The 21,935-nt window shown below is 44.6% G+C and overlaps 1 protein-coding gene across 4 annotated transcripts in view; it reads right to left on the bottom strand.

The window, feature by feature from the left end:
• The window catches only part of EVA1C (eva-1 homolog C), a 38,316-nt gene extending 16,674 nt beyond the window's left edge, over positions 1 to 21,642 (bottom strand). The window contains exons 1-3 of one of the 4 annotated variants that reach the window (XM_066978109.1): positions 20,805 to 21,642; positions 5,820 to 6,016; positions 2,238 to 2,361 (exon numbers count right to left, since the gene is read on the bottom strand). In XM_066978109.1, coding sequence (XP_066834210.1) covers positions 2,238 to 2,361; positions 5,820 to 6,016; positions 20,805 to 20,931 — 448 coding nt within the window. In that variant the 5' untranslated portion in view covers positions 20,932 to 21,642. Of the gene's footprint in view, positions 1 to 2,237; positions 2,362 to 5,819; positions 6,017 to 18,037; positions 18,176 to 20,804 lie in introns of those variants that run through there. The other 3 variants (XM_048071372.2, XM_048071369.2, XM_048071371.2) reach the window with 3 other exon arrangements.
• Positions 21,643 to 21,935: the final 293 nt, after the last annotated feature.

Here is a 21,935-nt window from a genome sequence, read left to right as displayed (position 1 = left end):
ACCAGTCATGGGGATGGCTGGCATCACCTGGTGCCACAGCACAGCCCCTGGGCAAACACTGAAGAATGGGGCACGGGCTGTGTGTGCCAAGCCAGGCCTCAGCTGCATTTTCATCGCTCCACCATAGTCGGTGGGTTTCCCCAACCTGGCAAGGGCTGCTTTGAAAACCTGGCTGACAAAGCAGCGTGGACCAGGAGCCTGAAAAAAACAACCCCCTCCCTTTCTCAGGGGGCACAGGCAGGCTGGTGGCGCTCCCCACATGCTCCCACAGTAAGGAAGCCAGTGAGATGGCCTTTCGGGCAGCGCAGCTGATCCCACCTTGGGATCTGGTTGGAGTCTGCCGTCTGGCCAAAGAGGTCCCCTGCTGGCCCGAGCAGCCGCTCTGCTTGTGGCATTTCACCACTCGGGTCTCCCTGGCCTGGGTACGCTCATGGCCAACCATCTTTTCGTGCCGATGAGGCCGGGGAGAAGGGTTGGTTCTGCTCCATTTTGTTGTCTTTCAGAAATGTGAAAACAGGAAAGGAGGTTCCTGAGCTAAGCAGGAGCAAAGGGAAATCTTATTGTTACTGAGAGGTGTTGCTGGAGCAGTGTGGGTGTCAGTGCTAGGGGAACCAGGCAGGGAAAAACTCCTATCTATTCAACAAAGGAAACATTGTTTTGTTTAGAACAGAACAGATTTTTGAAAAGGGGTTAATTTTCTTGGTAATAATCCTGTTTATTCCATTTGAACTCTTCATCACTCACAAATTTAAGTCAAAAAAGAGTATTTTTTAAGAATATTAAACCTGCTGCAGGTTGTTAGTTCTGCAGAAACACCTGCCACAGTGTACACCCATGGGGATCAGGCCAAGAATACAAGAGCTCTGACCCAAGGGTTGACAGCCTAAAGCTGGGCTCTGCCTCTGTTCAGCTGTGCTTCGGGCTTGCTGGGGAGGCTACAGAACAAACCTGCGAGTGGCACAGGACACAGCAAGGGTAGGAACACAACAGAGACCTCAGCAACAGAGGGAAATGCAACATTTTTAAATAGATGAAAAACTGAGGGATTTGGGCAATTACTTAGGTGCACATCTGAAGGCAAGCAGATTGTATCATAAGCTTAAAATTATACTCAAGTCATCTCCTGAGTGAGGTTGCTTCCCATAGCCAAGTGTAACAATATTGGTATCTTACCTACAAAGATAAATTTCCTGTCAAATAAATCATGCAATTTACACTGGACCTGGACTCTTCCTCAATTCTGAAGGCAGCACTCACTGTTAAATACACTTTTGACTAGCTTTTGTAATATTTGGGTCACAGAGAATATTATGCATTCATTTTAACTCACTTCCAGTGGAAAAAATATTTTAAAAGTAGCAAAGAGGAACCCAGTCCACTTTCAATTAGTAAAAGGAAGTTTCTAATGAGAACAGGTACAGCCACAATATTCAAATCTATCTACTATGAATAATGTAGTGATTGTAATATACTAAAAATGTAAACACTAAGATTCTTTCAAGTATTTTCTTTGGGACCCATTTCAGCCAGACTGGAGATGAACTGCCAGGAAAAGCTGAGTCCCTGGGCAGCTGGGGCTTTTTCTCATACATAATAGCAATAAGAAAAAACAATTGAAAAAAAAATAAAATAAATGAAACCTCATTGTGACTGTCTTAATTTTTCTGATGCTCTTATCATGTTTGCAAAGGTCATTCTCTTTGAGGCAGGATTTGTCTCTTTTCCATACAAATGTCAATTACCTGTTTAGGACACAGGTAATTCTGCTATAAAATTAACCATGCAAGTGTATCCTCCAGTCATTAGTTTATAAATGGTAGGTAGTAAACCGAGGATCTTTGAAAGCCTTGGTCCTACTTCTTAAGCATTTTTAATACTACTTGTTATGATATCTTCTTCATCATTTGGATCCTTAACCTAAACATCTGTTTTTGCTTTTCAGCTCTGTATTTCTAATAAGACATGGCTTTAAAAATAATTTCCAAGACATTTTTCCTTTCGAGTCTGGTGTCTGACATCTGATTCTGACAAATTATACTGGTCATTACATTGGCAGCAAGCACAGTGAAGTTGTAAGCACAATGGAAGGCTAAAGTAAAGTAGAAAAAACAACTTGTTATTAATCTAAGAGACTTAAAACTTAACATGGATTTATGCAAAGCCTTGTGCAGTGGCATTCTAAGCGAAACAAACAATGAAACACACAAAAACATGTTTTCCTGGTGTGGATTACTTACTAGGTTTGCATTTAAAGGAGACAAGGAGGAATTTAGTGGTCCCTGGACATAGATCAGGTCCGAAAACCCGACTATTGACAAGGAGTTGGCAGGATCTCAGGTTTTGGCATTCATCCAGTACTTTCTAGAACAACGGGCAAAAAGGATAGTCTTGAAAACAAGATATGAAGCTACAAAGCAACGACAACACTTAGCTGTACTTTGTTCTATACAGGAGACAAACCATCCCTTCACAACTTTCTGGCCATAAACACATAAAACATCTGGATCACTGGATTTAGGCCGCCTCTCCGCTGGCCTTTGAGCCACGGCCAAGTTTTTGGTAACACACTCATAGCAGCGATGTCTGTGGCTATTTAGGATGTTACCGATTCACTGTCGCTTGTTACTTTTTCCTCTGCCCCCTGCCAGTCAGCCAGACCTCGCTGCATGCCACCATGGCCTCAGCAATGCCTGGGACCCCGCGCAGAGCCCTGAGCATGTGCTCAGCCTCCAGCATTTTGACACATCTTCCCGATAGCATTTATGGGAATGTGATGTCCAACCAAAGCACAGTAACTCAGAAAGATGCCTTTTTAACCATTTCATCTCAATCTCCTTAAGTTTACCTGAGCATGCTCTGCAGTACCTTTATTTGAAAGAGGTCAAACGAGTGGCTTAGTGATACTCAGGCATGCCCCTAGCTTTAAGCCATATGTAGGACCTCCTGCTTAAGGGGCACCTACCAGAGGATTTCTCTTGCTTTCAGTTACACACACGATTGCCTATTTACCTGACTCGCCTCTTGATTCAATTTCAGAATTGATTTGGAAGGATAGGACAGATATGCCTGTCTATCCTAAACCTGTTAGTTGGTGGGGTTTTTTTGTATGTGTGTGTGTTTTGTGTGTGTGTTTTTTTTTTTTAATGCTGTTTTAAGGCCATATCTACACCACATTTATTTATTTTTTTCCCAGAAATATACCATGGTTCTTACTGTTCTGCTTTACTGGGAGTAGCAGCCGAAGGACAATAGGAAGGTCACCAGCATAACACACACAGGGTCATGTGGACCTTCTCCAAGTCCAGCTAAAGGACAGAGTACTCCTAACGCCTGCATTAATGTTCCCACTTCACCAGTGCTTTTGGAGCTGTAGCTATGATTGTGATAGTTAGAAAATATGAAGACATTGCCCCAAATGACTCTGTGCCCAGCTTTAACCCAGTCACACAGCAAAGCATCTAGAAAAACACTTTAAATTCATCAGTGTATTTAAGAAATTCTTATCCACCTTCAGAGCCTCGTTCAGAGCAGGCTCTCTATATACTGTTTTTGTACAGCCTGGGTTGTTGTACCCATGATTCTTGATGTTTAAAATCCCAGCGGATTGCAATAAGGAGGGCATCATCTCTAGGTCACACAGCTCTTAGCAGGTGTAACTGCAATATATTACTCTCTGATAGTTTTAGGTACTTCCATAAAATCTATGGAATTTTTTGTCTTGTTTCTCATTGGAAGGGGTCTGAGTCATATCAAGAGGCCTAATCACAAATTTACCACTGCGATTAGCACAAGCTGCACTCTTGTTTCCAGGCTCAGATAGTTGGCAGTGGCTGAATCTCTCCTGTCATCCCTGGAAGCCATCCTTCCCAAGCAGAAATGATACACATTGGCAGCACATTGCAGTGATCCCATAACACTCTTGTCTTTTTGTTCCCCTGGGTAGAAGACGACTTTCATCCAACACTTTTTGAGCATTAAGTGCACACTAAAAAGTTTAAAAGGGAAGGAAAAGCACAGTGGACAATTTTGTTGCTTAATTCTTTTAAAAAGTTGCAAGTCATGCAAATAACTCATCCTTAATTGGGAATGCTCTAGAACAGGCCCATGAAATAGAGTTACAACTTCAGTAAGTGGAGATGGATGTCCCCTACTGAGTCACCTTCTGTTTGCACCTGAGCTGAATCATCTCCTGTGCATCTGTTTGTGTTTTCTCTTAATGCAAAGAGCAGTCATATTTTCTATCACGTTGCTGTGCAAAAACACGCAACCACGAAAGCAAACAATGATACTTGTAACGAGACAGCCTGGGGCTATTAATATCTTAGGACAGATCAAACTTTGCAGTGATCCTTTTAATAGGAGGTCACTGTATAAAATGCCTGTTATGCTTCCTCTTGGCTGCAGGGCAGCATCATGCCTGATGATGCAGACTGCAGATGTGTTTCCAGAGGGAAGGGGAGGAAGGATGAGATCACTGGTGCTCTTTTCTAAGAAATCAGTTTACAGGATGTGTCTCTTCTCCTTGACAGAGCCGGAACTCCCTGAGATGCAGAGCATTTATATCGCTCACGTTTGTGGTCTTGTCAAAATGCTTTCGTGTCTTTGATCAGTGACAGTGCTTGAATGATGATGATGGTTTATACAACTGTTATTCCATGTTGTTTATTATACTCAAGGGAAAAAAAACTGCCCAAGGAGACCTCACAAAGGCGCTCAAGACTCACAAACCCCAAATAATCCTTGGTATCTTTTCACTATAGTCAGTAAAATGACCTCAAGGATGCATCTAGTCTACTGATTTTAGTGGAGAGCTGTACTTTCACATGGCCTATAGGTCATGGCTGGAATGCCTTTAGAAGTTGCAGTACAGCATGGGCAAGCCACATTTAAAAATTGTGGCCTAATATTGTTTCTAGAGAGAGGATATTACTGCCAAACCACTCTGTAAAACTCTTCAGCTCACTAGTCGGGGAAACAGACATTCCCTGTTGACAAAAAGCCATGTGTCAGCTACAAGCACTAATGTTGCCAGCTTCACTGAAGCTTCTGTAAAGCATTTACAACAGCTTCACTGACAGAACATATTTAGATTCCACTGACAACCCATTTTCCAATGACTTACTGTATTGGGCCTAACACTGTAATTTTCACTATGATGAAACAAGCCTTTGACAGCAGTGGAAGCCAGGCCTTCTAAGCATTGTTTAAAAAGTCTCCATGGCAGAAAGTAATAATTTATGAAACCTAAGTCATATTATACTTTTTACATTTATACTTAAGTGGGCTCAGGAAACAAGCTACAGGGTATTCCTGATACAAATCATGTATTTATGGAAATGTAGATAGCCGTAGAAGTGCTTAGGACCTGCTGCTTAACTGTCATGGGGCCTTTTCAGTAAGTGAAGGTAGCCTCGTGGTAGGAGTTTGGCTTGTTCCATGCCTATCTCATTCAGTGGGGTTGTAACCCCGATGTGTGAAATGTTTGTATCCTCTGCTGGGGATAAGGAGGGCCTGTGTGATGGATTAAGGCTGGCCTGCTGAGTCACGACAAGTCCTTGACTAGAAGGGAATTGGTTATTTTAGGGAACATTGAGAATGGGGCTTTCAAACCAAGGCTTAGAAGGAAATCTACACAGCTGTCACAATCCCATGGTGATATGCTGCTGACCAGATGAATCCTTGCAACACTTTTCACGACACGCTGCCACAAACGCGATGCCATTTCATTCAACATGGTGAACACTTGCAGTTTTCATACACGTAGCCCACCGCATGGAAGCCTACAAGCGTGCTGCGCATGAAGAACCTTTACAAGATACCTGCAGGGAGGTGGGTGCCACACAGTTTATAGGTTCTGTCATCCTGGCTTCAGGCTGCTGTGTGCCACACATTTGGTAGTCTTGCCCGTAAAATGCTGACTGAATGCTTATTGTTGAATGCCGAGGACAGTGCAGACTCAAATGTTCCCCGTCGCAGGCATAGGCGGTATGATTTTGCAGAAGTTTGGTTAGGTAACCTAGAAAATATTCAGCTGTGTTACAACTAGCACAGGAAATGACAAACTCATTAGATAATAAGAAAACCACGATCAGTCTCTGGAAAGGGCATTGTAGTCAAGGTTAAATGTATGGCCCACTGCCACAGCACACGGGGCTGTGAATGGTTCAGCCTTTAAGTGCCAGTAATGCTCTGGTCTGGAGTACAGCAGGTCGGGTGGCAGTGACCCAGAGCTGCACGGTGTCAGAGATGCCACTTCACAGACAAGAAATGGGCTCAGACCCTTGGCGGTCGTGGTTACTAACAATCTCAGGGCATGTTTGCAGAAGGAGGAAGGACTATGGCTTGGTTTTGCGGCCTAGATTCTTCATTCGAGCAAGCTAAGGTTCTCCTTACATCTTGGCTTAAACTGACATTGCACATTTCTGGGCTCCCCAGCAGTTGTGTTGTGCACAAGTGGCAATGGAAGTGACACTGCATGGGCTACTGAATCAGGTGCCAGAACTGAGAGGAAAGGTGGTCCATAAATGCTGGATGTGGAGCTGCTGGACAGACACACGACAGTACCATACGCAGAATTTTGTATTTACTAGTGAGTCTGTCAGTATTAACAGGAGAAGGAGAGCCTGTATGCAGCTGTCCACCTGTACCATCCGTTTGCATCTTCTAATAAGTAGTATCATCAGCAGCTAATGAAACAGCTAATGAAAGCTGGGTTTCTGATTTGTATTTCATCGTGTACTGCCTCTTAAGCCAAGATTTCTGTTATCACCAGAAATATTTATAAAATTCACGTCCTGCTGCCCTTTTCTCTGTTCTCCCACAGAAAGCTTCCAGGGAAACATGCAGGCTGCTACCTCTGACCATTACAAATTAGCCACTGTGATGTGAAACTACTAGGGGAAATTTAATTCAAAGACTTTCCTCACCTATACTTTGAAGCTTTGATATTTTTACCACTCAGTCACACTTGATTGAAAACTGTCTTTAAGCAGAGAATGTTTGTGGCTGAAGGGGAAGAGGAGCGGTGAGGGACAGGACACAAAATACCAGCCTACAAATGAAGAATTATCCTTCCCCATCCTTCATCCATAAACACATGGAAATTAGACCCAAACCCAACACACTACAATCAGAGCAAATCTTTTATGTAACTCTTTCACTATTAGCCAAACCTTTCATTAACATGCAGATAATAACTATAGTAGAATGGTTTCTTTATTCTTATACATGCTTTAAATTCTGTATAATTGTCTAAAATCAATAGCCAACTTCAATAACACCAAGTTCACCCAGATTCAACAAAAAGAGGAAAAACAAACAAAAAAGCCTACCCCAAACCAACCAACCATCACCCAAACCCAAACTCTTAAGTAATGAAAAAGTACTAAAAGCTTCTGTTGATTTGTTATTAAAAAAAAAAGATTTGTAGAAGTTTTAAAACTGAGACAATGATTACATAAGGATCTTCTAAATTTTCAAGATCATGAATCATGTTTTCCCTATCTTCGCCTCTTTTCCAAACATGTAATTGGTCTACTTAAAGGCAAAACAAGTATCATCTCCTCAGAAGTCTGGCATACTCCACTGTTGTGATAATATTATTACTATTAAGTAGGAAAAAAATACCCCCTTTTTTGTGGCTGAATCATAAATAGAATGACATAGAACAGAATATAATTTATTTGGTACCTAAAAAATTAGTTTTCTCAGAGAAAATAGGAGTTTGTTCATGCCGTTTCATTTTCACATTTGTTGCCCTTTTTAATCCTTCAGAAAAGAAGAACAATTAAAAAAATGCTTTGAATAGAAATCTAAGCATTCCAAGTAAATGATTTGAAAATAAAATAATCTAGTTCTCTGGTATTTTTTCCAACTGCAGCAGCTGGATAGGAAAATTCAGCTCACTACCAGTTGTGGAGTTTGGGGAAAGGAGAAGCCTGCTCCACTACTGAGTCTGACGTTCCTCACCTCTAGCCCAGGAGAGGACAGGAGTCACTGGATGCATCTGCCAGTGCAGCAAGGACGTGGGTGAGTTCCTCACCTCACTGAATTCGACCTGAGCGCTGGCACTGCCTGCAGGATGGAGAGAATTTCATACCCTGTACTTGCAGTTCAGATCTCAAGCCCTGCAGATATCCCTGCAGCTTCTCACAGGTTAAAAAAAATAATAATAAAAAAAAAAAAGGAAAGAAAAAAGAAAAAAGCAGAATCCGCCCCCTACATTTTTTGTGTAACTGAGCTCACAACTCACTGAGCTTTCCTGCCAGAGCCACTCCTCTGCCAGCCTGCTCCTGAGAGGTGCTGCTTATTGCCGGGAGAATGGGCCAAATGCCCGACTGCACCCAAGCTCCTTCGCTTAGGTTTGATGCTGAAAGGGGGCTTCCAGTGGCATTTGCTGCCACTGAGTGCTTTTTGCATTACCTTCATGGCATAAAGGGCCACAGTGTAAAAGAGTGTTCAGCCCAACGTGAGTTGTGGGCACTCAACACCTTGAAAGATTTACCCTGATAGTTGTAATCATTTCAATTCTTCGGGTTTTAAGTTACGTGGAACCAAGAGCGCTGTATACAAAACAGCCCAGTATTCCCTAAAGAATATCAGCTATGTTGTGATTTGGATGGGTTCCCTGGCATCTTAACTGCTACTTTGATCCTGCAAATTCCTAATGCAGTATCTAAGCACCTTTCTCCAACAATTGCAACTATTCAATTCTTAAAAAAAAAAAAAAAAAAAAAAAAAAAGCCATCCTGAAAAACTTGCTCTGATTCTGGATAAGCAATATAGCTCACTTGTAAAAGTAGTGTTAGATGGACTGGTGAAAGTAAGACATCGTGCTCCCTGGCCTTCCAAGTGGCATTTAAAGTGATGCATTTAAAGCTGATACTAAAATCCTTACGTATTTGCACACAATAAAAGATAAAAATAGTAATGGAAATTGGCTGCTAACCTCTGATAAGAGAAGCGGTGACGTACTAGTATCTGAACTCCTCGTCTCACATGGCAGACCGTGTAAACCTGCATTTTTTATTACTATACACACAGACTACACAGGCACAGGTTGAGCAGTTAGCCCTCTGTGAAGAGTAGTGCAGACCAGGCAGCCCACGCTGGGCAGGGGCTCTGACCCAAATCACAGCTTCCTCTTGCTTCTTCCCTGAACACCCCCAGCCTTTTTCCTCTCCTGATGCCGGCCGGCCCTCTCCCACATCCCGGGGCCCTGCCTGCCCTGAGCGCACCTGGAGGACTGGGCTAGGCGAGTGAACGATGCTCTCTCGGAGGCGGCTGCCTGGGCTGAAAGGAGTTCCCAGTCGCCTTCCCACACTCTGCTGGGCAGCGTGGCCTCGAAGTCACCCCAGCACAAAGCTTCATCTCCTTGAGACCACAAGTATCCCTATATTGTTTACCAAATGCTGGACAGAAACTCGCTTCCCTCAAGGCAGCGAAGTTAGCTGAGCGACAATGTACGGTTAGCAGAAAAATATGTTCTTATCTCTACAATTAGTAACAGCTGTGATTATCAGGAGAGAGGGCATTGTAACCATTGAATGGGTCTGTCACTCTGAAGCACGCTTCCTTCCCTGCATTTCTCTCAGCTGGCGCAATCAAATCAGGTCATCCAAAATAGACAGCAGGGTTCTGTCACCGTCCAAACCCGACAGCAGGTCTGTGTCACTTTCAGGCACCAGCCCAGCACATTGTCTGAGCTGCAGACACTTCGGGGCACTATTTCTTGTTCAGAATCTCCCATGTTGTATTTAATTAATCAAAATCTGTTAGTTGTGGATTCTAAGGAAAACATTTTTCCCCTTCTTGTGGGCAGCTGGGCACAGAGGGGGCTGAAGCACAACCACGACTCGCCCCAGTGCAGTCAGGTCACCGCTGGGCGTGCACTGGGACTGGGAAGGCAGAAGACTTGAGAGTTACGGGGTTTCTTACCCTGAGCATACAGAATCTTAAAGAGACCTTATCAAATCCTTACACGACTTAAGGTTTTAAACATACTGTTGGGTCCTTTCTCTTTGCTTACTGGGTAATATGGGGGCTGGGAGGTAGCTATTGGAATCGCTTTGTCAAACTTCATTCTGCAGCAAGGAAGACTACAGATTTCCTCTTTTCTTTGTTTTGTTTTTGTTTTTCAAAACATAATAAATGTGACTTCTTTAAAACAATATGATACTTCTGAGAAAATGTCAGCTGTTGTGAGATTTGGCTAAATTAGAATAACTTGGCAATGCAGCAGTGTCCCAATAGCATCTCTATGCCTCTGTGTGAAAGCCTCGCTAGGAGCTTTCCCATTTACCCAAGACACATTCATAAGCGTTGTACGGGGTGCTCTGCATACAAAATCATCTCAAAGACATTACAGACTGGCTCAGAAGTTAAGCCTGAATCATACGTCCTATTGATTTGAAGGCCAAAAGGTATCATCCCACTCAACCGTCTGCCTAACCCAGACTCCTCATTCATTGTAACTTCTTACTGAGACTCAAAATACCAATGCAAGATCCAAGCGTAATCCTTTCTTGCAGAATTAGCCAAATTAGTCACAGCATCAACTGTGTTGACAAAGAACTTCAACTAAAAAACATAGCCCCAGGAAAACACACAAAACACTGAGACCGAGCAGCTGAACAAAGCTTTAAGCCTTATTGATGACTTCTGGTTGCAAAGGAGAACTGATAAACTGTAATGACACTGACAGACAAAATTAACTGGCCTGGGAGAGTTAACGTTGTAAATAGACACCTCTTTGTGTAAAACTCAGCTCTTAAAATGTTGTAGTTTTATATTCAACATTTGCTCCTGCTCTTCTTGCTTTGGATAATAACAGTAATGGTAGTAATTATCATGAACCTGAAGGTAAGAAAATCCAGAAAGATTTTTTTCCCCCACTTCAGACCATTGTAAAAATGGAAACTTAAAAAATCTCAGTTGAAGGAACTATGACTACCAAAAAGCCTGCAAATGGCCAGCCAAGAGATGCTTTATGTCTCCAGTGAGTGGCACCAGACAGCATGGGGTACTACGTTATATGGAATTCATCCCTTATGGTGGGGGTCATTAACACAAGTCCTTAAGGCCCTTTTTCAGCATTCAGCTATATCAATGCGTTCGTTCTGCCCAGCCCCCTTGTACCGGCATGAATCTCACCACGTGAAGCATCAAGAACAACATTTTGAGCTATGAGTCTTATTGCTTAGCGTATATTAAATGCAATCTCAGCGTTGACTGATGTAATGTCTTTCTGGCAAGAGAGCAGCTTTGCTTTGTAATATTTTTGGAGGCTGAAGCTGGGTATCACACAGCCTACAAGGATTCTCAGAATCAGGCCTTTACATACGGAGTAAGAAATATTGGTTACTGTGCACAGTGCTATCTAGCTTAATTAGCACAATGATTTGCTAGCTTGTTTCAAAGACATTTAAGTCCACTTTGGATCAAAATAGATTGAAACAGCACACACATTGCTGTGGGAGTCCCAGAAGGCTAATCCATTCAGCACATCTACATCATCTCCCGCCGCTTTCTGAAGAATTGTGCCAACAGGCATTAAAAATACACAAGCAAGACTAACGAGTTTGAGGGAAGAGATTTCATGCAGCGATAACAGAATTGCTGATAAACTCTGCTACAAACCCCATCAGAAGCATCAATCTGACATTTATTGGTATTTATGATCCAGCCGCAGTATTTCTCCAGAAGTATGTTCTCCATTGGTTTGTGAAGGAAGTGTGGAAGGAAAATTAACCCCCTAATGCCCCCTCCCCTCTGCCACTTTCTCTGTTGGTCTTTAGAGGCAACTAACTACACCACGGACAATGCTCTTCAGGGTTACTGCATAATCACTGCTTTCAGAGCCCTGCTCTGCGCGTGGATCTGACAGTGCCTGGCTGGCTCTGTTCACAGAAGCAGGGCAGGGATCTGCTTCTTGTAATTCCCTTTCATCTCTTACCTTGGCTGTCTGCAAGTTCTTTCCGTGGTAGCTCTACTTGGGAGCTAGCAGTCATGACAGAATGCAAAATGTTATGCAGGAAAGACACTATTTCTAAAATTAAACCACTGTGTTTCTTGCCACATCACTTTATTCTTTTTTGTACATCAGGTGCCATGTAAGCATACTGTTCAGAGTCACTCCAGAAAGGTGTGGTCTTTCAGTCTTTTATCAATTAGAAATATCCTCAGGCAGAAGTATCGATTATTCTACTTACTGTTCTGAAATGAGCGTAACAGCTTCACTCAAGAGATACACATAAAAATCCCCACTTGCCTAATACATGCTCTCTTGCAGAGTCACTATTTGACTCAATTTCCCTCACTTGTTTTTTTCAGTGAGCTTTTTTCCACTCCTCCTCTCAACACTCACATTCCTTGCCAGTGACTGCTATCCCAAAATCTTCATCCTTTTGCTTGCACTGTGGGCGATGACATGAGAAACTGGTCTGCCAGGCTAGAAAAATCATTCTTCCATAATTTTATTTTTGATGTTATTGAAACCTTTTTGATGTGGGGGACAGATGCTCACTTGGAAAAACTAGTGGTAATCTCATTTCTGTGATAAGCTAGTGACCATTAAAAAGCTTTCCATTTCCAAATGTCTAGTTTGGTTTCAGAGCTTCCAAAGATCTTACTTTTCTTAGAATCAGACCCTGGGAGTTTTCAATTAACCATTCCCCAGGAGATAAAACTTAGGAGATCTTACTCTGTCCATCTGCCATTCCCTTAACAACTGTTGAGCTCAGTGGCCAGATTCAAACCTAGGGAGGTAGAGGAATCACAGAAATAAAGTTGCCACAAGTTTCATGAAAATTGAAGCCTGAGCTAACAGGCCAAAGTAAGAGCTCTCACTTTCAATTCAATCCCTTACTCATGCTAAAAGTAAACTGGCTGCTGAAGAGACAGCGCGCACATACTAGAGAGCTAATCAGCCTGCTGCTAATGGGGCAACTTGTTTTCACTGGCCTTAATGACAGATGGGGGATTAAGATTTCAGTAAGAAAATCCTTAAGTTAAAAGTGAAAATGCTTTTGGGATAGCATGGCAATCAAAGCAGGCATTAGTGATGGAGAGCTCGGTCATGTTTTCCATGAACTGTTTTAAAAACATGTGTGCGCTTTACTAAGGAAATTATTTTGTTTTTCTCCTCGTAATCAGAACTCATGGATCATAACCATCTTATTGATCATAACTCCCTCTGTCTGCTAAATCTGAGGGTCAAATTAAGCAAGGGTTTGGTTCCACTTAGGCCAAAGAAGGGATTCAGGTAACAAGAAGGCAATTCTGCCTAAGAACTCATTTAAACTCACGTATGTGAACAGGGTTTATTCAGTGAGTAACAGTACACATAAAAATCTAAGCTATGAGCTCTTTTTACAAAACCAAACCCAAGGTATCATGAAGGAAGCACAGACCTCCTGCAACATTTTGGTTATGCCAAATGGGCATTGCTTCTGCAGGCACCCCATAACCTCTTTGTATCCAGGCCACTCAGCTTGGACTTGCAATTATGTGTAAGAAATTTTTGCAGAGTGGGAAAACCCATGACTCTCGCACTCACAAGCCAGCTGACTGTTCTCTCTCTCATGTCCTCCCACAGCTGTTCTCTGTTTCCTTCAGATGGACAATTTCATATTCCCTTGTGTTGTCATCTAGGAGTGATGCTTACTTTCTTTATATCCAAATGGCTCTCTGAGGAAATCAGAGATTCCTACTCATTTCCTTCCCCCCCACACTAGCTCTTTTTTTTTTTCCTAGTTTCTTTCCCTCCTTTCTCCTTACATTCATACACACTCCTATGGCTGTACGCCAAATGAATAGGAAGGGCAGCATAAAACACTTGGCAGGCCTGGGTAAAAGTGTCCAGGAGTTCCAGGAGTTCCTTAGCAAGCAAGGTAGGGAGGAAAGGGGAAACTGTTACCAGGCTCTGAAGATTTGGGTCTGTATTAAACTGCATGCTATAGTCAGCTATACTTCTCCCAGCTATTCCACGAAGCCACAGGGACAAATACTTGTCCTGTGACTTAATATGGAACTATTACAGTAGAAAAGGAAGATTTTCTCCCTCCTATCCAGTGATGCTGACAAGAGATAAAAGACTTCTAAGGGAGACCGTGAGGTTCTTTTCTGAAGAAGGAAGGAAGGAAGGAAGGAAGGAAGGAGGGAGGGAGGAACAACAACAAAACTCACCAACTCCACCAACAAAAAAAGCTCCTTTTCATTGGAGACTGAGTAGCTTCTTCTAGTGCCATTAACAAGAAGTAACAAGAGAAAGGCTCAGCAGGTGGCAACTTCATCATGGAGACAGAATGAGTCAATCACCATGCTCACGAGACAGAAAAGTTATGACCTTCCCAAAGACTAAAAGTAAAAGTACCCTAGGGACTAGGGGAAAATATGCCTTTGAAAACTTGAATTTATGAACGTGAATTTCCATGCAAACTTGGGAGGTGGGGGAGTTTGTTCATTGCCAGCCCCTCAAAAAAAAAAAAAAAAAGTTTCGTTTTGCAAACTGAACCCTGAATCAAACTCCCATTTAATGCATTCCCATTTATATTTGACACTCGAAAAATCAGATTACAAGGGATAGGATAAATTAGAGACCAGGAAATTTGTGTATTGAATCACTAAGTCCATCCTCTGGCAGCTTGCATCTTCAGTGTTAGGAAAGCTTATAGTTTATCAGATCCAAGCCAGAAAAATCAAAAAACAGAAATGAAAACAAAAAAAAAACCAAAACCCTACAACCCTCTATCCTCATAGCTCAGTGATTTTCTTTACGACATTTCTTTTTCCCCAACCCAGTTTTAGCCTGAAAAAATGAAAAGTCCAAAACTGTACCATTAATCTGAAAAATGAATGCTTGTCTTCCCATGCAAGAATAAATACAATGAGGAAAAATAAACAGATATTTGTGGGTTACGACCCTCATCCAAAGCCCAGTGAAATTCTTGGGAATCCTTCCAGTGACCTCCATAGGCTTTCAGTCAGGTCTTATATTATGAGTGATGTTTTTAAATTAATTCTAAATTAAGACCCAAACAGTACTGGTATTTAATTTGTTGCCAGAAGCCACACAATAGACCTTTGAAACAAAACTCTTAAAATGCATAGAAATTCAGACGAAATGACTCACCAATGCTGAACAAATAAGGCACAACCACACTTCCTTCTGCTCTTCGGCTCCCTTTAAGACACTATTTTCTCTGTGTTTGGTTATATACCAAAATATTTCAGTTTTAGTTGCAGATTATAGTTGGAAGACAGCAGACTTCTGATAACTGGTGACTGGTCAGACAGTGACTTCTCTGTCTGGGGACACTTCCATCAAAATAAGAGCATTTGTTTGGAATAGGTCTGTAACCACTTTCTCTAATAAAGCCAAGATTGCCTGGAAGCTCTGTCCTGCTGAGAAGGGTATCAGTAGCGGATAGAATAGGAAGTCAGGAGGAGCTAATCCCTGCTATTTATTCTGAATAAAAATAACATATGATGTGTCAAGCACCAGAAATCTGCACAGTGATGAATGAAGACAGTTCCTGCCCCAGAGCTGAAAGAATCTGAAAGACAGACTCCAACATGTCCATCTCTGCGCAGAGGAGCTCAGGAAGTCAGGTTTCCTATAGGTTTGTGTCTCATACCTGGATTTCCCAAAGTCTGTTGGGAGCAGCGGTGAGGGAGGCGGAGAGCATCAAGCTAAGCTTTAACTCACTATCAGAGAGCTTTTGGAGCAGCATCCTTTCTTGGGGAAGCCAGCAGGGCCCAGCTGCTTACACTCACATAATGTGTAGGAATTTAACAGGGCCAAAGCTTCAACAAGGATGATCAAAACCAGCGGATTCAGCAAAAACTAAACACTAGGCCACATATAAAATCGGATTTCATAAGCTACACTTCCTCAGGAAAGCATCTAGAACTGCAGAGATGAGCCTAGAACAAAACCTTGGCTCTCATTTCTGACACAGACCTGTTTCACAGATCCAAATCCACTCCACGCTGAGAAACCTTAAACCAGACTTAGAGATTTAACTCCCACATTACGAAACGTGTTTCTAAAATGAGATGCTCACTTTAAAAAAAAGCAACCAAAATTTGCGTTTGGCACTTACAAGCCAGTATCAAGAAGATGCATCATCGACATCGCTCCTTTTAGCACCTCATTAAATATCCTGGTGGAAAGACAAGTTCCAGTTGCCACAATGATTCAACAGAACTGACTCCAGAAAATTTGTACAGGACTTTATCTGACCAACACAAAACCAACAAAAAAACCTCTCTGCATCATTGTGGTTGGTCTTGATTGATCCTGCCACGTTATTACAAACAAAGCATTTGCTCGAAGCATTTGTTTGCTTTCCTTTTGCCTGGGGGAATCTGGGATGGGTAAATGCCACGGAACTTAATGGAAACTTTTAATGCAGAAAGGCCACAAGACCAGATTATGTTTCTTGGGTGAACTGGTTTGCTTTTTCATTAGATCCATTTGTTCTCTATTATTGGGTCAGAAGATCAAGTCTATGAAGTTAAAGTAATGCCTAGTTCTGTCTGAACTTTCTGGAAAATGAAAGAAAAGTTGACACCGGTGCACAGAGGTTAAAAGGTTCTACCTAAACAGCGGGCCACTTTTTCTGTTCACCTCCCAAAAGTCATTCTTCAGCCCAGCCGTGCAATCACACGGTTACTTCATTTCTGATCTTCGGTTACAGACACGTTTCTTGAAAGCTGCCCAGAAAACCTGGCCGGGACTGAGGTACAGAAGGGGAGACTGAGTGGCGAACCGAGCGAAGGAGGGCAGTTCAAGCAGAAGGCCTAAGCCCAAGGTAGCATGGAGAGAAGAGGCAGAGGAGAAGGCAAGGAGGTAAAACAGCTGTTCACCTTTTTTTCCACATGTACTTGCTCCTCAGTGTTGCTGGAGAGAAGGAATTTGTTCCTGGAAGGATAAGAGGCCGGTTTGCTTTGGCCACGGACAGGGAGCAGGTAGGAGAAGGAGCAGAGGAGGGGCAGAGAGCCCAGGGCAGAGCCCAGTGCCTTCTTGCAGCCGGCAGCGAGGGCAGGGATGGAGGCGAGGGAGCGATGAGTCCTGCACCCCTCAACCACTGCCACCACCTCTGCATACCCACCCTCCCACAGCAGCGCTTGGAGGGGGCAGTTGGGCTTTCTGTGGAGCCGGCAGAGGTATTTGCCCCTATTCTCTTCTGTCGGACTCCTGGAGCCCAGACTACTCGGGATTTTATCTCACTGAGACTGGAGAATCAGCAAAATTCACAGCAGTCTGCCATCTCCTGGTCTGGGACCTGATCTGAGCTGTGAAAGGTGCGAGTGATCGCTGAGAAAAGCAACGAGACGACAGAGATTTGTCAATGAGGAACGAAACTGTGGACATGACTAAATATTTTGGTGAAAAATGATTTTAGATGTCCTTTGAAGAGGAGTCATGAGAGGCAGAAAATTCTGCAGCTCAAACCAGTATGCATGAAGGTCTGAGGAAAGAACTGGGATTTCTCCCTCTCTCCACCCCCTCAACCTTTCCTCCCCCTCCAAACCTTTAGCTACCAGTTACAAACTTTGGCATACGTGCTTTAAAAAACGAATCGTTTAGAGGACTGCTCACCTGAGGGCAAACCTCCACTTTCAACAACTAATACAATATCCATACATCCTTTGTTGCCACCAAGTTGCTAGCGAAGAATGGATTACGTGGCTCTTTAAGTTCTGTGTCTATCAACATTAGTTTACCTCACATACCTCCTGTTACCAAGGAGAAACTAACTTTGCTTACTGACAGAGTCCTCCTCACGCAGTTAGATTGAGAACTCTGTTGCTGGAGTCCTGTTTCAGAACATTTTTCTCCCTAGGAAATACCAATTCACATACCAATTCATAAAACATTACCACACAGGGGAGAAATGTTGCCAAGAAAACAAAACAAAACAAAACACAACACCTTTCCATAGTTAAAAGCTAGACTGAGAAACATACAAGAACCCCCAGCTCCATGCCCTAGGAGAGCGAGTGCAATAACAAGACCATCACAGCAACTGACCTGCAACAGCCAAATGAAGAGATTCTACTCCCAGCCAGCACTCCCAGCCTGTCTCTTATGAAAAGAGAGGGACAAATACTGTAAAAGTTTCACTGCTTCTGTTCTGTGAAGTGATCCATAAAAAATGTCGCCAGTTTACTAAATGGGGAAATAAATACAAGTCACATACTGGAAAAAAAAAAAAAAACACAACCTCATAATAACCCTTCACTATCCACATACACTGTTCCCTGCTCTTGCTTTCCAAAATATCAGACAAATCCAAAGAGGGGTCATCTTTGAGTTGTTACCAGCAGCAGGTAGGTCTTGCGATTAACAGATGGACTCCGGGCAGGTTAGAATTGCCAGTGTAATTTAATGCATACATAAGGAGAACAACAAGGATTACATGTACAGTTGCTGCAATCTGACAGCAGGCTGGGAAGGATTACAGAAAGCTGCCAGAGTGAGAGAATGAGGAGAAAGAGCGAGGGGAAGAGAAAGAGAAGGAGAAAGAAACAGAGTTTGGGCTGTAGAGGTAGAGATCTGATGCTGGAAACACACAGAGCAGAAAAGGCAATGACCCAAGAAAGTATGCACCTGATAAACTGAGTATAAAAGACTGAAATCTGCGAAGAGAAGGAAAAGTTTAAGTGACTTTCCCTCCAGTTCTCTGCACACTCCTAAATTCCCCGTAAGAGATCAAAAGGTGCCGAACACATTCACGGTCCTGATCTCTGTTGCTTTTGCCACGACACGATCCTGACATGGAAACGTGCAGGCTGCCACCTGGGAGCTTTACCTTCAGAAAGGGTAAAGCAGGGGGTTAGACCTGCCCCCTCCCAGCACTGTGAACATGTGGGACTATGGCAAAGCTAGGGAGACCAGGTCCCTCTTTAACCCCTCGGGACAATCCCCGAGGAGGTGCTGTCCCTTTAAACGGGGCAGATTTGTTTTCACGCACGTTCAGCAGAGCTTATGAAAATCAAGTCGCTGTTCCTGCTGCGGGGGGGGGGGGAACAAATAAGGAAATTCAGCAACTTCAGAGGCTTGGCTCGAAGCTGCCGTTGCAGAGCCTGTTGCAATCCTTTAACAGGTATTAAGCAGCCTCGGGATGGCATTGCAGGGTGTCATCTTACATCTGACAGCTCCCGGCCTGCAGCACCTGCTGCGCGTTTCCCTGCTTTTGAAGTCGCTAGAAACTTCCTCGTGTGTTCTGGATGCCTTTTTTTTAAAAAAAAACTGTCCAGCACCGTTTCTGTGTTTTCTGTCATTCTGGATTACATCTCTGTTAAAAGTAAAAAGCAAATGTGAGCGGCGTTTGTTCAGGCCTGGAAGCATCCCCAGTCTGGATTGGCAAGCATTTTGGAATCTAATCTTTTCTACATTTTATTTACCGAATTGTCTGCATGACATTTTTAATGCTGATGTCTAGGGTGAGTTGGAGAATTATCTTTGGTCATTCTACTTACTGGGAAAGTTCAGCGCACAATGAAATACTGAATACAGATGTACTTCTGAAATGTATCTTGGATAACCTTATCTGAATAACTTCATTTTCAATGTGAATGGACTTTTGTGAGAGGAACTTTCCTAGATAAACTAGAGGGATATTTTTTAACTCAGTGGCTATCTGGAAGGGAAAATCTGAACTTTTGTTTTGAGAACTATATGCAACTCCAAAACTAACATCTAAAACCCAGCAGGTAGGCAAAAATAAAATAAAGCAAGCATTTAAAAGACCTAAAAGGCTTTTATTTGTGAAAGGAATCTAACAGGAGGATGTAGTTTATCTCAGCATGTAATTCTGGTTTTTACATTTGGTGATTGCTTTCTTAGGAATGTTCAGACTTACGTAGCTTGACACAGTAACAAAATCACAGGCTGTATTTTCGTACTGCTGAGAAAATATCTCTAGTTTCTGCAGAACCATCACTGGCCTTTTGAACTGCAGGAACATGAACTCCATTAACATGTGTAATAGCACATTTGGATTATTAATCCCATACTAACTTTGTTCCGGTGCACTCGGCTGGCTTTCGGAAAGTTCTGCTCTGTTCATTAAGGGCGAGGATAGCTTTTTGCCCTGGAGGCAGTTCCTTAAGCTTGCCAGGAATACGCCGTGCTTACTGTGGGGTACAGAAAGGAAAGGAACCGCTCCTGTAAATAACTGTGCCCCAGCAGCGAGATGTCATGGAACACAAGGAAAGTGACAGGAGCACAGAACAGAGGTTGTTTCTCCCTCCTGCCGGACCAGGGAGACTTTCTGCCTTCCAGTTTCCACAGTTATTCGCTTTGCACTGACACGGCACCCTGCTGTTATCTGACATAGATGCTTTTGGAGCGAGGACCACCACCTCTGTGCCACAGCGCAGAGATGCACAACAACCAGCACCAACCACCGGGCACTCGGGGCCCGGCTCCAAGCCTCCAGCAGATGAAAGTGGGAAGCCTTCCAGGGACTTCCACGCACTGCCAGCCGGGTCCTCGCCGACTCCCTCACGCCCTCCTCACCGCGCAGCCAGGACACCGACGGCGGCGAGCAGCGAAAACCCTCCCGCGCGACCCCTCGGGGATCCCTTAACCCCTTTTATCCCCCCTCAGGGGACCGTTAGCGGGGGGTTGGCGACCGTTAGCGGGGGGTAGGGGACCGTTAGCCGGGGGTGGGCGACCGTTAGCCGGGTGTGGGCGACCGTTGGGCGCTCCCGCCCCACCTTCCCACCTCTCCCTCCCTCCCTCCCTCCCTCCCTCCCTCCCGCCGCGGTGCCGGCGGGTCCCGCCCCGTTACCTGCGAAGTCTCCGAGCGCCGCCACCCCGGCGCCGCACAGGAGGGCGGCGCAGCAGAGCAGGCGCAGCAGCCGGCCGGGCCGTACCTGTGGGCGGCGTGGGCGCAGCCCCGCGTCCCCTCCCCTCATGGCAGCGGGCGGCGCGGCGGCAGCCCCGCCGCCTCACATGGTGGAGCCGGCGCGGCCACCACCTGGGGCTGCCCCCGGGAGCAGGAGGAGGAGGAGGAGGAGGGCGGAGCAGCCCTGCCCGGCCACGCAGCCGCCCCCCCGCCGCGGGAGAGCCCCCGAGGGCGGCGGGGAAGGGAAGGGAGGGAAGGGGAAAGGCTCCTCGGCGGCGCCGCGCCCGGCACTGCCCTCAGCGCGCATCGCGCGGGCCGGGCTGACTCAGGGCCGGCGGCACCTCGCCCGCCCTCCCCCGGCTCTCCCCACCCCTCTCCGGGCAGTTCTCGGGCCCGGCGCCACCCTCTTGGCTGACGGGCGGCGTTCCGCCTTCACGCCCCGTGCGCTTCGCTTTTAACTCGGTTTTATCCCCTCGTTTCTGCTTGGCAGCGGGTGCAGGACTGACTCTCGTGCCAACAGCCCCCCGCTGTCCACACTCCCAGCTTTCTTCCCCAGGTGGCCGCGAGGTGCTCCCCACCGCTCCCTGATCCCCGCAGCACGACCGTCCCTCCCTCAGAGCACCTCGGCCCGCATGCCAGCCCCTGCTGGGCTGCTGGCCTTATGTCGGCTCGCAGGTCTCTGGGGGAAGCCCAGCTGGCAGGATAAACTGCCTGGACGAGGGATTTCAGTGGGCAAACAGCAGTGTTAAGAAACGGCCCCGACTCTTGCATGTTGTAAAATAAACTTTCCCCTTCTCTGTGTCCTCTCCTCACCGCTCTGTCTGTGAACACCTCACCCAAGCCCTTAAGACCCACATAGTTCAGTGCAGGTGAGTTTGAAGTGCGTAGTATTGCTTAAGGCTTTCATTGCAAAGGGAGAAAACATCTTGAAGTTACTTTGAGAAGGTTCAGGTTGTTCCCTGGAATTTGTTTTGTAAGACTGGAAAGTAAACCAGCGGGAAGTTCAAACAAATTCTCTTTACGACCTGCTAAGCCACCTTCAAACGTAATTTGCAGCTCCTGTTAAGGTATGGG

Source organism: Anser cygnoides, chromosome 1, assembly GCF_040182565.1.
Source record: "Anser cygnoides isolate HZ-2024a breed goose chromosome 1, Taihu_goose_T2T_genome, whole genome shotgun sequence".
NCBI classification, from domain to species: domain Eukaryota; kingdom Metazoa; phylum Chordata; class Aves; order Anseriformes; family Anatidae; genus Anser; species Anser cygnoides.
This window is presented reverse-complemented; position numbering and strand designations above follow the sequence as displayed.